Below are 13,607 nucleotides of genomic sequence, written 5' to 3'. Positions count from 1 at the left end.
ACATGACAACGATGTACTAAAAACTGAACAAGTTTTTTTATTTGTAAAGATGACAACGTTATCAAAACTATCCCCGTTTACACGGATCCGTGAAAATGACTAAAACGTTGTATGCATGCCAGACAACAAGTAGTTGGCGATGTCCAGGCGATGTCACTTTGTAAAGAAAGACATCGCGCCTGCGCATTCACATTCTTTTACAGAGCACTCGCGCCAAACGCACATGCCTATCCACCTTATTTGTACAGTTTACTGCACTTCGATATTCTTCTTGTTATTACCCTATAGTGGCTAATAAATCGGAAGTCTCACGCATTCACAGAAAACACCTTACCTTCATGTTGAAAAATAAGGTGGATAGACTAAACACGTAATAAGCATGTGCATGTCGTCACCGTTTTCACAGATTCGCATTTTTGCAGTTGACACGAAGATGACAACGGTATCGTTTTCAAAACTTGAAACACTGAAACCTGTTTTCAAAAGTTTGCATTTTCAGGCCACCAAAACGCCGTTGTTGTGTAAATGAACGGCCAAAACGCATAGAAAGTTCTATTTTTAGTTGAAAACGGTGTTGTGTAAAGCCCCTAAGACAAGCCTCCAAGGTTAGCAAAAAAAAGCATGCTAACACTGCAGCAGTAGTAAAGGAGACAAGAGGCCATTTTATTAATGGATGTCAATGGAGGAGAGGCTTCATTCCGCTAAATAACCTGTGGTTTTTTGGGAAAACGGCTTATTATTTAATTAATCGACAGCCTATTGGGCTAATCTTCAACACTTTTGCTCTTAAACACTTATTTCGTAAAATCATCTCTGGTGGACATTTAAAAATTTGTGAAACCAAATACATTACCTTAAAACTTCTAAAAGTAACAGCTAAATTTGCACTATCAAGATTCATTGATGGGTTGTGTAGTATAGTATATAATGGATAATGTACAGTCAACCAGTCAATATCGCAAAATAAACCTCCTGATCAGGATCCCCATGTGGAGGGTCTTCCAAATATTAAAGCCCCAGCTCATAGAAGGATTTCAATGTATACACTGATCCTTCTCTTGCATATAGAAGTATATAAATAGACATGCAGTCAGATACATTCTGAAAGAGGAGGGTCTGTGACAACTCAGGAACCGAGAGTTTGTGATGGTGACTAAAAGACGTAGATAAAGAGGGAGAAGACAGACAGCTGGTGAGCACTGAGCCTTGCCCTGTGGTCCCACTAGATCTGATTACGGTGTTGTTGGAGTGGAAAGTATGCTGGGGTGCAGCCATGGTAGCTTCATCTCTGGGATCCATCATCAGGGTACAGGGAATGGGAGTAGATCCCTTCTCCACACTCTGGAATTCCCAGTGTCGTCAACACCGAGAGATCTTGCACGCCTTCAACCAACCTTTCCAATTAATTTTATTTGTGCATTTGCATCATACAAGCAGGTGCTGAGCCAAATTATGTCCAGCTGTCCCTCTCCGGATGTAATGGGTGAAGCTTGACCTATGTTTAGGGATGGTTATGGTTAGGGTGTGGCTGGACCTTCAAGCTCTATCCATTACATCCAGAGAGGGGGAGCTCCACTCATTGGCCATATCTCAATCTCTAAAGGTGGGACACTTTCTGTTGAGTCTTCCATAATTTTTTTGAAATGTTATGACAATTCTTTAGCATCTACTTACAAATACCACTCAGAATTATATTAACACATTGAGGCTATTCTTAGGTGGATCACTTAAGCATTCTTGACCTTTGCAGGGACACATGAAAGGTCTCCTGTTGGCACAGACGATGCTCAGTCGCCAAGCAACCAAGAAGCGGCAAGCTCAGCAGAAGTGCTTTAGGGAAAGACGGGGGAAATCGAAGAGGGTGTACACCTCTTATGGTGAGTCCCTCAGTTCAAACACTTTGCCAATTATTGAACTGCCCAAATGGTCCTTTTCACTTTGATTGTGTACTTGAGCTCAGTCTTGTCTTATGCATCAGTGGAAGGAGATGAGATGGAAAGAAATCAGAGGATCCGGCTTGTGTCCAGGCCAATGCAACAAAATGTCTTCTGGGATGAGTTTGAGGGACAGATTCTGGACGTAAGAGAGCTGCTGCAGCCAAGTCCACAGCTGACAGACCCAAACGTGGGAGACATGATGAGTCACAAACCGCTAATGGCAAATGAAATCCTGCCAGAGGTAGAAGACCAAAAATTTGAAGGACTGGGGAAAGAAAGTCACCATAAGGACTCCCCAAATTCTACAAAGAGTAGAACAAATCTGGACCCAGAATTGACAGGAACTATGCAAAGGTTTTGCGACAAAAACATGAAGTTACCTTGGCTTCAAGACTTGAAGGGACTTGAGGAGAAACTTCATGAATCTGAAAACGTACAATCGTAAAAAAGTTGGGAGTATGGACATTACTCTGGGTCATCCATGAAAGTATATCTAAAGAACAGGGAAGAATGGGAACTTAACAAGAGGCCTTTGTTCCAGACAGACTCCGAAAAGCACAGTCTGAGAGGAAGCAAGCATGAGGTGGAGTGTACATGAATCAATCTAATGTCTTTGTACTGTGGTATGCTGTCAGTTACCCAGACAAAATGAACTCATCCTTCAGTTCATAAATGATTGGGAAACGTCATAGTACACTTGTAGTACAACTTCTAGCAGGCAAGCAGGCCATATTCCTGTGGAGTTTATAGAATTTAGCTGCAAGTCAATGGTGCTTTACATACACTATGATCCTTTCATGTTTTGCCAGATATTTTCCTGTAGATACCAAGTGGAATGAACCAAACTAACTTTTTCTGCTAGTCATGACACACGTTGAAAGATTGGACATGACATGGTTAAGATATGGTTGGTAAGCAATTATTTATATCACACATCTGTCTCACATCTCATTCGAACACATGTACCCCTGGTTTCACAGACAAGTGAAACCAGAGGTAATGTTTAAGTGTTAAATATGTCTGCTAGAGTTTAAGTTGTAAATGCAACTTTGTTCATTTTTATTAACTGAAGGATGAAGCACAATTATTTTTAAGGTACTTGACTGCATGCCACAAATGCTGTACATCGACCGTAAGTTGTAAGCATATATTCTGGAATAAATGTTTTAAAAGCAATGAGTGTAATGGATTAAACCTGGGCTGCTAAAACAAAAATTGTTGGGGCAATCCTAAGCACCATCCATTCATTAAAAAAATGGCCATTCCATCGCTGGACTAACACACATTCGCACACACCCAATGGCAATTTATTGTTTCCAATTCAACCTTGCATGTCTTTGGATTGTGGGGGAAACTGGAAGAAACTCACGGCAACATGCATACTCCATGCAGAAGGGATGGCTCAGCAGCGTCTTGAACTGGGGTCCTTCTTGCTGTGAAATGACTGAAGAATATAGTTTACAATACCAATGACCAGTTAACCCAGAAATTGAAGTCACCAGACCATAATCCTCCCTTCATTGTGCATCCTACAACATAATGTGTTCGACTGACATGTAATACTTATATAATCATCATTTTTTAATCCTGCAGGCATTGGTCTTTTCTAGCTAGCCAATTTGAAGATTTGCACTTTTTAAACAAAACCATTTGGAAAAAAAACTAAGGATAAAGTGAAGCAAGCAACTTGTGAAAAGAATGTATATAACTGAATTTAAAACTGGTATAAATTGTAACACATGATCTGATATTATGATTACACAATGATAAAATAAGAATGACAGAAGATGTAAATCATGCAATTTGCCTGCAGAACATGTCTGTATCTGTAGTCCGTGGAATAATAAAAAAAAAAAAAACTTATGTGAATCAGTATTGTGCAATTATGTTAAACAAAACATTGTAGTGGTTTTGAGTACAGCTGCCTCCTCTTGACAACAAAAATGAATTTTAACAGATTTAAATTTGTGTACTTACACAAATTAACAGCAATGAATAATCAAGTACCACTGCTGCTGTAAATAATGAAATGAACTACTGCATCTGAATACAGCTGATGTCAAAACCAGTGTCCCTTATGCCGTGATGACCTTTTTATACTGAAGTAAGCAAGGTTTAAAGGTCAAGTTTGTAATTGCGGCACCACTATCAGCATCAAACAGAATTTGAAAAATAATGACGTTGCAAACAGCTTCCAAACAATTCTCCGGCTGCCATTATTTAGTCAAAGATGCAGTTTCCTCCAAAAAATACCACTAATATTTGGCCACTTAGCAGATTGCAGTTTCACTTAAAGGATTAGACCACTTTTAAATAAACTTCCTGATAATTTACTCACCCCCATGTCATCAAAGATGTTAATGTCTTTCTTTCTTCAGTCGAAAAGAAATTAAAGTTTTTGATGAAAACATTCCAAGATTTTTCTCCATATAGTGGACTTCAATGGGCACCAAACAGTTGGTCAAAATTAGTTTTACTGCAGCTTCAAATTGTTCTACACGATCCCAGACGAGAAATAACCATCACTCATTTTCTAAAAAATAAATAAAATTTTACACATTTTAACCAGAAATGCTCATCTTGAACTAGCTCTCTTCTTCTTCTCTATTTGAATTCCAGCAGTGTAGACACTGCTAAGCGTATTACTGTCCTCCACAGGTCAAAGTTTTGAACTAATTTTTATATGGAATATGTTAGTTCAATAGTATATAACAATTAGTTCAAACTTTGACCTCGTCTAGGATCGTGTAGAACAATTTGAAGCTGCAGTGAAACTAATTTTGATCTTCAACTGTTTGGTGCCCATTAAAGTCCACTATATGGAAAAACATCCTGGAATGTTTTCATCAAAAACCTTAATTTCTTTTCAACTGAAGAAAGAAAGACATGGACATCTTGGATGACATGGGGGTGAGTAAATTAGAAACGTTTATTTAAAAGTGGACTAATCCTTTAAGTAACCTTTAATTGTCTGATTTATCACATCAAAATAAATAATTAAATAAAAATAAACCATGTCATTAAAATCAAGTTGAAATCAATTCACATTTCAAAGTTTGAAGTCCCAGCTCTCCTTTCAGAAAAAACAAGCTACTACATTTGCTTAAAAATCAAATAATTTATTTATAATTTTTAAACCAGGTCTGTTGTCCACTTGAAAACAAAGAAACTTTTGCAAGACATTTTGTCAGGGGTGAAAGTGGGAGAAAGAAGGGTGGAGAAAATTTTCATCAACATGCAAACGGTCGCTCTTCACCCAACAAAATGGATCCATGTTTGAGGTGCAGATCTCACTCGTCCAAATCATCAGCTGAAAGTACAAGAGTTACACTAACTACAACATAAACTCCACCGTTTACAAGGGTGATATTTAGCCACAAGTGCAGATTCAAAATTAGTCCCATCAATGAATGATTCCCCAAAAACAGAAGCCAGTCAGATTAGTGTCCACATCATCACAATATGTGATCTTACCCAGCTAGAACCTGCCAGCTGTTCGGTCTAAAGCTGTTAATGGCCTAACCTTTGATGGACAGCATACAGTAATAAACCACAAAAGTCAGAAATTGGCAGTGCAAAGAATCATCATCGTGCCAACCACAGTTTCAAACAATAAGTATTTCTCCAATATGAAAATATGGGCAGTATAGAATGGCAACACTCAATAGCCAGAAATGCATTATTGTCTGTTAAAGTTGGCATCTTGTGAGAAGCTTTGAATTTAAAGTCTTCATTTACTCACCCTCATCTCGTTCCAAACATGACTTTTTCTTCTGCAGAACACAAAAACATATTTTGAAGAACGCTTCAACCATTTTTGTCCAGTCAGTGGGTTCCAATGTTCTTTTGACCCCAACAGCTTTTCAAAATGTCTTCTAGTATATTCTACAGAAGACATGAGGATGAGTAAATGATGTGAACAATCCCTGTATCTCAAGCTAAATTCACATCTGCCATCTAAAGACTGACTTAGATGGTCTGTATGGACGAAAACTACTCAAAGGCTCTCAAATTTCCATTTCATCATTGACTGTCCACACAAATCAAAAGGAATCAAAGTCAAGTTGGCTGTTAATAACCACTGGGTCCTTGAAAAGAGCCCCGGAGAACTGAGTAGAAACCAAACACCTGAGCCTTACTGACATAGGGGATTGATGGGACTGTTACATTTCTGGGAGATGTACTACAATTTGGGCTTAAAAAAAAACGCAATTAAACAGAAAACAACCAAAAGATGCATAAATTCCTCTTCCCATAAATCCATCAGCAATATCAGTGTATTTCAGCGCAAATTTATAAAGCAACCCATCCATCTTCTCGACAGTTGAGAGCAGCAGCTCTTTGGGGAACTTTTCCGATGACAATCAAAAACAACAAATCAAACTTCCATATGTACATTTAGCAAATCAAAGAAATTGTTTCCCACTCCAAACTTGAAAAAACAAAGGTTTTTTTTTCAAGAACAACTCATGAGCCAGCAGCAAAGCAAAATGGGGGTCTATTGGCAATGACACAGAAACACTTACATACAACGTGGGTGATGGTACAACCTGCCACAGCACACTACTGTTAAACACAAACCGATAAAAACAAGAACCTCTGGAAATTTCCTCAATTTAATTTTAAAAACACCTCTAAACAATGTCATCTTGCATATAATCAATCTGTTAAAGCAACTATTTGCATGAGTCCAATGGAGCAACTGAGCTGGTGAGATCTGTAGTCTGTCCCCTACTGGTCCACTAAAGCAGTGGCGGACAAGGGAACTACAAGGAGTACAAATTCCCTATCTAATCAGTGCAAAAATGAGAAGTGCGTCTGTTAGAGGTTCTTTTCTCTGAATATCCAAACATCGTATCAGATATGGAAAGGGAGTATCTATGATGAAGACTATGGTAAAAAGTACTGAAAAAACAGGGAATACTCTCCTTTCAGGCCCATTTAGTAATTAATTTTCATTCATTTTAATTTAGTTGTACAAAACACTTGTGTCAGAATCACAAGCCACATAAACCAATATGGCATAATGTGAGCTAATATGACCAACTTAAAAGAGCAGAGATGCGGTCTGCACTCAGGTTAAAGTGTTTCTGTATATGTTAGTCTGTCGTAGATCAAACTTCTAAAGAAGACAAGGCTCTGCTCAGCGTTCTCCAAAACATAAAATAAACACATAAAATAAACCACAGACCCCCGTACGCACAAAAACAACGCAAAGTAGCAGGCACAATCGCAACCTGCAATGCTCCCGTGCACCCTCTTTCAGAAGAAAAAAAAAAAAATTGTAAAACAAAAATTGATTTGAGTAGTTTCGTTGAGTCGGTTTAAACACATTTTCATCCTTCGCTTTGTGATTGTTCATAAAAAACAAACAAAGAAAAAAAAAAAAAAAAACAGAGCGTGGCGCACTGTTTGCTTTCGGCACGATTCATTTCGCCAATGCCGTCGACACATTCAGCCCATCCGTCTCCACTGCCTGACGCAAATACACGGAGGAGGTCTTAAGCCAGGCTATTGACACCTGAACATAGAAGCCACCACGTGGTGTCAATGTCCTATTAGTACCCGACTTTGCACATCTTTTTCTTTTCTTTTTTGCAATGACCTCTCTTTTGTTTACACAAAAAGTTCTTAAAACACTTTATTATGATTGGTTGAAATTTCCCTCAGAGTTTCCCCTTTGTGGCTCAGCAGAGGTCGAGTGTCTTTCTATTGATGGGAAGTCAGGTGATCTGAGCCAAAGGACTGGGGCGGAGGAAATGGGCCAAAAGGGATGGAGAAAGAGTTGAGGGACCCCGTAGTTTGATTTAGCGAAGCCAGAGTTTAAGCCGAAGTGCATCCACTCCGTTTAAATAATATCTAAACAGCCGCTTGTCCCTGACAAAGCCCAGGTTCTCATAGAGTTTCAGAGCTGATTTGTTGGTGATTTCCGTCTCTAGCACCACCTGTGGATGAGAATAAAGCATATAGACATACTAGGCATAGCACAGGTTTTGAAATACATTGTTACAAGAAAAACACAGGTGAGAGGAACATAGAAGTTGTGGCATATTTGGAATGGCATAGTACCACATACTCTTAGGGCCTGTTTACACCGGGTCATTTCATGCCTTTTTACTGATCGGATAGCTATCCGATTGGTTAAAATGGTTCCGTTTACACATAAATGTGTCTCTGCAAAACATTGGAGTTGGAGAAAATTGGAGAAAGAGCAGCATCAGCACTGGTCATTAATTCTCACTACTTTTAAAGGGATAGTTCACCCAAAAATGAAAATTTGATGTTTAGCTGCTTACCCCCAGGGCATCCAAGATGTAGGTGACTTTGTTTCTTCAGTAGAACACAAATGATGATTTTTAACTCCAACTGTTGCCGTCTGTCAGTCGTATAATGCGTGTCAATGGCAACACAATATATAAGAGTCAAAAAAACATGCACAGACAAATCCAAATTAAACCCTGCGGCTCGTGACGACACATTGATGTCCTAAGACACGAAACGATCGGTTTGTGCGAAAAACTGAACAGTATTTATATCATTTTTTACCTCTAAAACACTGCGTTACGCATCCAGTTAGTGAGGTCTGAACGCGCTCTGACAAAGGAAGTGATCTCTCGCACTCATTGAAGTATACGCGCGAGACATCACTTCCGTCATCAGAACGCGTTTTCAGACTTTACCAACTGGATGCTGAACGCAGTTGGACATAGCGGTGTATCAGAGGTAAAAAAAAATGATATACTGTTCAGTTTCTCGCACAAACCGATCGTTTTGTGTCTTAGGACATCAATGTGCCGTCACGAGCCGCAGGGTTTAATTTGGATTCGTCTGTGCATGTTTATTGACTCTTATAGATTGTGTTGCCATTCACTCGCATTATAAGACTGACAGACGGCAACGGTTGGAGTTAAAAATCATCATTTGTGTTCTGCTGAAGAAACAAAGTCACCTACATCTTGGATGCCCTGAGGGTAAGCAGATAAATATCAAATTTTCATTTTTGGGTGAACTATCCCTTTAATGAAGATTTTATGATTAAGATTTAATGATCTGTGAATTACTTTCAGTTTCATTTGTGGCAGTTCGCACATTGGCTTGCTGAAGAGATACTCAGCTCAACTGTGGCGATGTGTGTTGCAGTAGTGCCGTCATATCTGGCTATAACATCATCATAAAGCCTATAACATGCTATCACGTGTTTATTTTTTAACATTTTGGGATGATTCAAATTTACATTTACACTTGTCCAGTTTAGTCTGGAATGCGTCTCAGACCACCTCCTGAAGTGGTTTGAGTGATCGGATTTAAATCTGTCTCCAAAGCATTTTGGAAGACATTTACCCTTGGTCTTTTTACGATCAGATAGCTATCCGATCAAAGAAAACGCATGACGTGACCAGGTGTAGACAGGCCCTCAGTTGGAATGTAGGCTGCATTTACACTATTAAGAGTAATTTCTGAAGGATCATGTGACAATGAAGACTGAAGTAATAATGCAAGTTTCAAAACTTTCAACTTTCAAAAATATTACAAATCTTGCCAACCCAAACTAACTTTTTTTTTAAATATTTTAATATATTTTAAAAACGAATTATTTCCTGTGATGGCAAAGCTGAATTTTCAGCATCATTACTCCAGGCTTTAGTGTCACATGATCCTTCAGAAATCATTCTAATATGCTTATTTGAGGCAATATTATCAATATTGAAAATTGCTAAATAAAAGTATTAACCATTTATACTTTTGAATGGCACTGTACATATAGATTTGTTACATTTACAGAATACATCCTGACTGCTAAGCTTTGGATAATGTGTCTCACAATGTAATATGAATTTCTATTCAAGAAAATAAAATAAAAATGGTGGACAGTGATGAATATTATGGTATGATATTTCCTCACTGCTGGACTACAACATTTTTCTGTTATACAGAAAACACTGTATAACATTTTTATACAAAATTAAATAAAGTGCTAATTTGCATTCTAAATGCTCAGCACAATCACATTTAGCATTTATCATGATGAAAAGCATTCGTTTCTGATATTCAGTGTTATTTCACATGCAGTTTAAAACATTTATTACTATATAACTTACTATTTTAACATTAAATTCATAGCAAAAATTTAAAATGCAATTCTAAGTATAATACTTAATAACAGAGACCCGTCTGGGAAAATCCATACTTCTTAAGTTTGCCTCTACTGTGTAGTATGAAGTATGTAGCAGTATTCCATTCCAAATATATCTGTAGTGTGAAATATTTACGAGATTAATCTCTTACCTCATCACAATCCCCCTCCACCATAGCATAAATGGCCTTTTTCACAAGGTTAGTGCCTAACAAACAAGTACAGCTTTTAATAATTCATAATACATTTACAGTATTATATATATACCTGTTGAATATGCTAAATAATACAATATGAATGGAGAATACACATGGAAGGATCGAGCTCCTTCGACACAGAATGGCAAACCATTGATTCATAGCAGTTCAAAGCATTCAAAGACACTAAATGTATCCATGAGCTGACACTGAAGCAGATGTGTGTCCTATAAAAAGATCCGTTTCTGTTGCCATTCTGAGGTGAGGGCAGCCATGCTAGCACGGCTCTTACCGATGCCTTTCCTGCGGAATTTGGAGTCCACGGCGAGCATGGCGATGTATCCTCGACGGAACATCTTCTTATGCATGTCTAGCTTACACACAATGGCACCAACACAGTCCTTGTCAACCATCGCCTGGGACACATCACAAAGAAACAGTCATCAAGACACTGCAATTAATCTTGTGGGCTGTGAACTATGAGCAAAACAATGACAAATATCTCTATTATTAGGATCAATTCGTTATAATAACTACACCACCCTGAACTCGTGTTCGTAAAGATATAAAAAAACACTTTAACACCTTGTAATGTAGCATAGTTATGATATAGTAACTGTGGTACTTTTTAATAAAACCATAGGTGAAACCATGATATGGACTGCTCCTCATTATCATGGTTAGACTGGTTTCCATAAAACAAATTATGGTTTTTCTCATTACAATACTCACCATCTGTGTAATAAAAATGACCCTTACAAAATACTGTGGTAGAGTGATGGATGGTATATCCTGTTGTACTACATGATTAATGATTAATTAAACTACCCTAGTACTGGTACTTCAATACTATGGTACTAGGATGTCAAAAATGCAAGGTATTATCATGGTACATGTCCAGAAAAAGCTTACCATGACACTTTTTGATTCTCCTCCGTTATGAAAGTCAGGATCACTCCCTTATAGATTATATGGTACCTTTGTTTATATTAGTTTTTTTTTTTGGCACATACTATAGTAATACCATGCTTATTTTAGTCATGTATTGGACACTTACCATAGTAATAACGTACTATTTTTTATGTAAATTGGCCTATCGTTAAAATAAGCATCATTTCTGTACCATGGACGCGTTATACATTTGTTTATATGTTGGATGCTCTGATATTGATATTTTTTGTACTCATTTGTTAGTAGAAAAAAAGTTGCTAGTTAGTGTTACTATAGTAAAACCATGGTAAATTTTCAGAAGGCTCAGAATGTGATTTAAATTTGGCATGGACTAAATCCAGGCCATCACTTTAAGCAATCTGAATAAAACAATGAATAAAAAATATTATGTTTTCTTGGACATGGTTATATAGTAATGTCATGGTCACATGAGATATCACTGTTATTTTGTTTAGATTGTTTGTTTGTTTTTGGACACGTACTATAGTAATACCATGGTAAATTTTCAGAAGGGTCAGAATGTGATTTAAATTTGGCACGGACTAAACCAGGCCATTGCTTTAAGCAATCTGAATGAAACGAATAAAAAAATATTATGTTTTCTTGGACATGGTTATACAGTAATGTCATGGTCAAATGAAATATCATGGTTATTTTGTTTAGATTTTTTGTTTGTTTTTGGACACGTACTATAGTAATAATACCATGGTAAATTTCCAGAAAGGTTAGAATGTGATTTAAATTTGGCACGAACTAAATACAGGCCATCGCTTTAAACAATATAACACTGGAATTTATAAAACAGGAATTTAATATTAAAAACATTATCATGTTTTCTCGGACATGGTTATATGAGATACCATGGTTATTTTGTTTAGATTACATTGTTTTGGACACATACCATGTTTATTTTGATATTATTACATTTACATTGGAGTATCATTTAAATGCCATCATTAATCATTAGCATTTTAACCGTCAATGTAGCAAGGACACATTTTGTTATATCGGAGATGATGTTGAATGCTTTGATATTGATTTCAATAACTGAATGTCACGATACATACCAGAAAGCAGAGCTGAGGCCAGTTGTGAATAAAGTACCTATAGGTATATATAGAGTAGGGCTCAGATAAGTCTTTAGTTATGAGTCGGATTATATCGGGCATCTGGAGCTCAGACTCGTATCTCACGTATCGGATGGACTCGTCGTGCTCCTCCAGCGCTAGTCTCGACATCTCCGTCACCGGAGCGCTGTCAGCCGCCGCCTGCTCTACTCCAGCGCCCTGCGGGCCCAGGCCTGACTCAGCCCCGTCCATCAGCGCCGCCGCAGCCGCTCGAGCCGGATCCACCGAACAGGTCCTGTTACTTACATCATTTTCCAATCGACAAGATCTGCTCTCCGTTATGGCCATACTATCAGTGCAGTTTATCCCGTTGTTCGGCGGCGATTGGCTCTGCGATACATCACTACATCGTTTATTTCTCGTTAAATTGTTGTTTTCCGTGTGATCGCCGTGTGTTTCACCGATCCCGTCCAAGTGATGATCAGAAGCGGCGTTTTGATTGTCGGACGGCCGGTGTTGTTGGACGTGGTTCTGGAGGTGAGTGTGGTTGCACTGGACCCCGTTCAGCTGGGCTGTGTGGAACTGGGCGGCTGATGCATTGGGGTGCACGTTGTTCTGGTTGGATTTGACAATCGCCTTATGGTCGCTGGCGTACTGGTGTCCCTGGCCGGGGCTGATGATGTCCCGTCCCTCATCGTTGCCCAGTAAGGTGCAGCCGTCCACGGGCAGTGGTGTGATCGCGCTCGGGGATGAAGGCAGTGCGTTAGGCCCTGGCGGCACTTCAGCCATTCCACTGCATACAGTTACTATGATGACAGAAAAACGGGGTCGGAATCAGCCTCTCACAGCGAACGACGACAAAGACAGACGTCTGTCCGGCTGCCGGTACCTGATAAATGTAGGAATAATGTCAAGTTCGTGGACTATCTCGTGTCTGTTCCTGCCATTACTCAATTCACTCCACACTTGCTTATTATCTGCCGTAAAGCAGAGCGGATGATTTACGACACTATGTCGGCGCGTTGCAGTAAAGGATGCTGGGAAATTGAGTTTTTAATATATTGATATAAATTAAAAAACAATTCGCACACATTTAAGATATATATATATATATATATATATATATATATATATATATATATATATATATATATATATATATATAAAAAGGAGATCACCCCCCAAACCAGTAGGCTATTTATATAGCCTATAACCTAGTATTATAGTATTTATTAATATTTTGATTTAGCTATTTGTTATATTTTCAGTTTTCATTTTATTTGTAGTTTAGGTAATTTGTTATGTGTTATATCATTTTGAA

At 38.2% G+C, this 13,607-nt stretch overlaps 1 protein-coding gene across 1 annotated transcript; it reads right to left on the bottom strand.

Annotated features, from left to right (window-relative positions):
* Positions 1 to 5,035: 5,035 nt before the first annotated feature.
* naa30 (N-alpha-acetyltransferase 30, NatC catalytic subunit) lies at positions 5,036 to 13,283 on the bottom strand. The gene is made up of 4 exons (XM_048191696.1): positions 12,287 to 13,283; positions 10,561 to 10,684; positions 10,224 to 10,279; positions 5,036 to 7,882 (listed from the first exon to the last, which is right to left on the bottom strand). The coding sequence occupies exons 1-4, from the start codon at positions 13,073 to 13,075 to the stop codon at positions 7,745 to 7,747; spliced, it is 1,107 nt and encodes a 368-aa protein (XP_048047653.1). The 5' UTR covers positions 13,076 to 13,283; the 3' UTR covers positions 5,036 to 7,744.
* Positions 13,284 to 13,607: the final 324 nt, after the last annotated feature.

This window comes from Megalobrama amblycephala, linkage group LG5 (assembly GCF_018812025.1).
Source record: "Megalobrama amblycephala isolate DHTTF-2021 linkage group LG5, ASM1881202v1, whole genome shotgun sequence".
NCBI lineage: Eukaryota > Metazoa > Chordata > Actinopteri > Cypriniformes > Xenocyprididae > Megalobrama > Megalobrama amblycephala.
Note: the sequence above shows the minus strand (reverse complement) of the source record. Positions and strands in the feature narration are given on the sequence as shown.

What these genes read in the sequence shown, in the direction of transcription:
- naa30 (XM_048191696.1), bottom strand. Translation starts at nt 13,075, where the DNA reads ATGGCTGAAGTGCCGCCAGGGCCTAACGCACTGCCTTCATCCCCGAGC. An exon ending in GGCCTCAGCTCTGCTTTCTG is followed by an intron (nt 10,685 to 12,286) that starts GTATGTATCGTG and finishes GATGTGTCCCAG; the next exon opens with GCGATGGTTGACAAGGACTG. An exon ending in TGGAGGGGGATTGTGATGAG is followed by an intron (nt 7,883 to 10,223) that starts GTAAGAGATTAA and finishes TCTCATCCACAG; the next exon opens with GTGGTGCTAGAGACGGAAAT.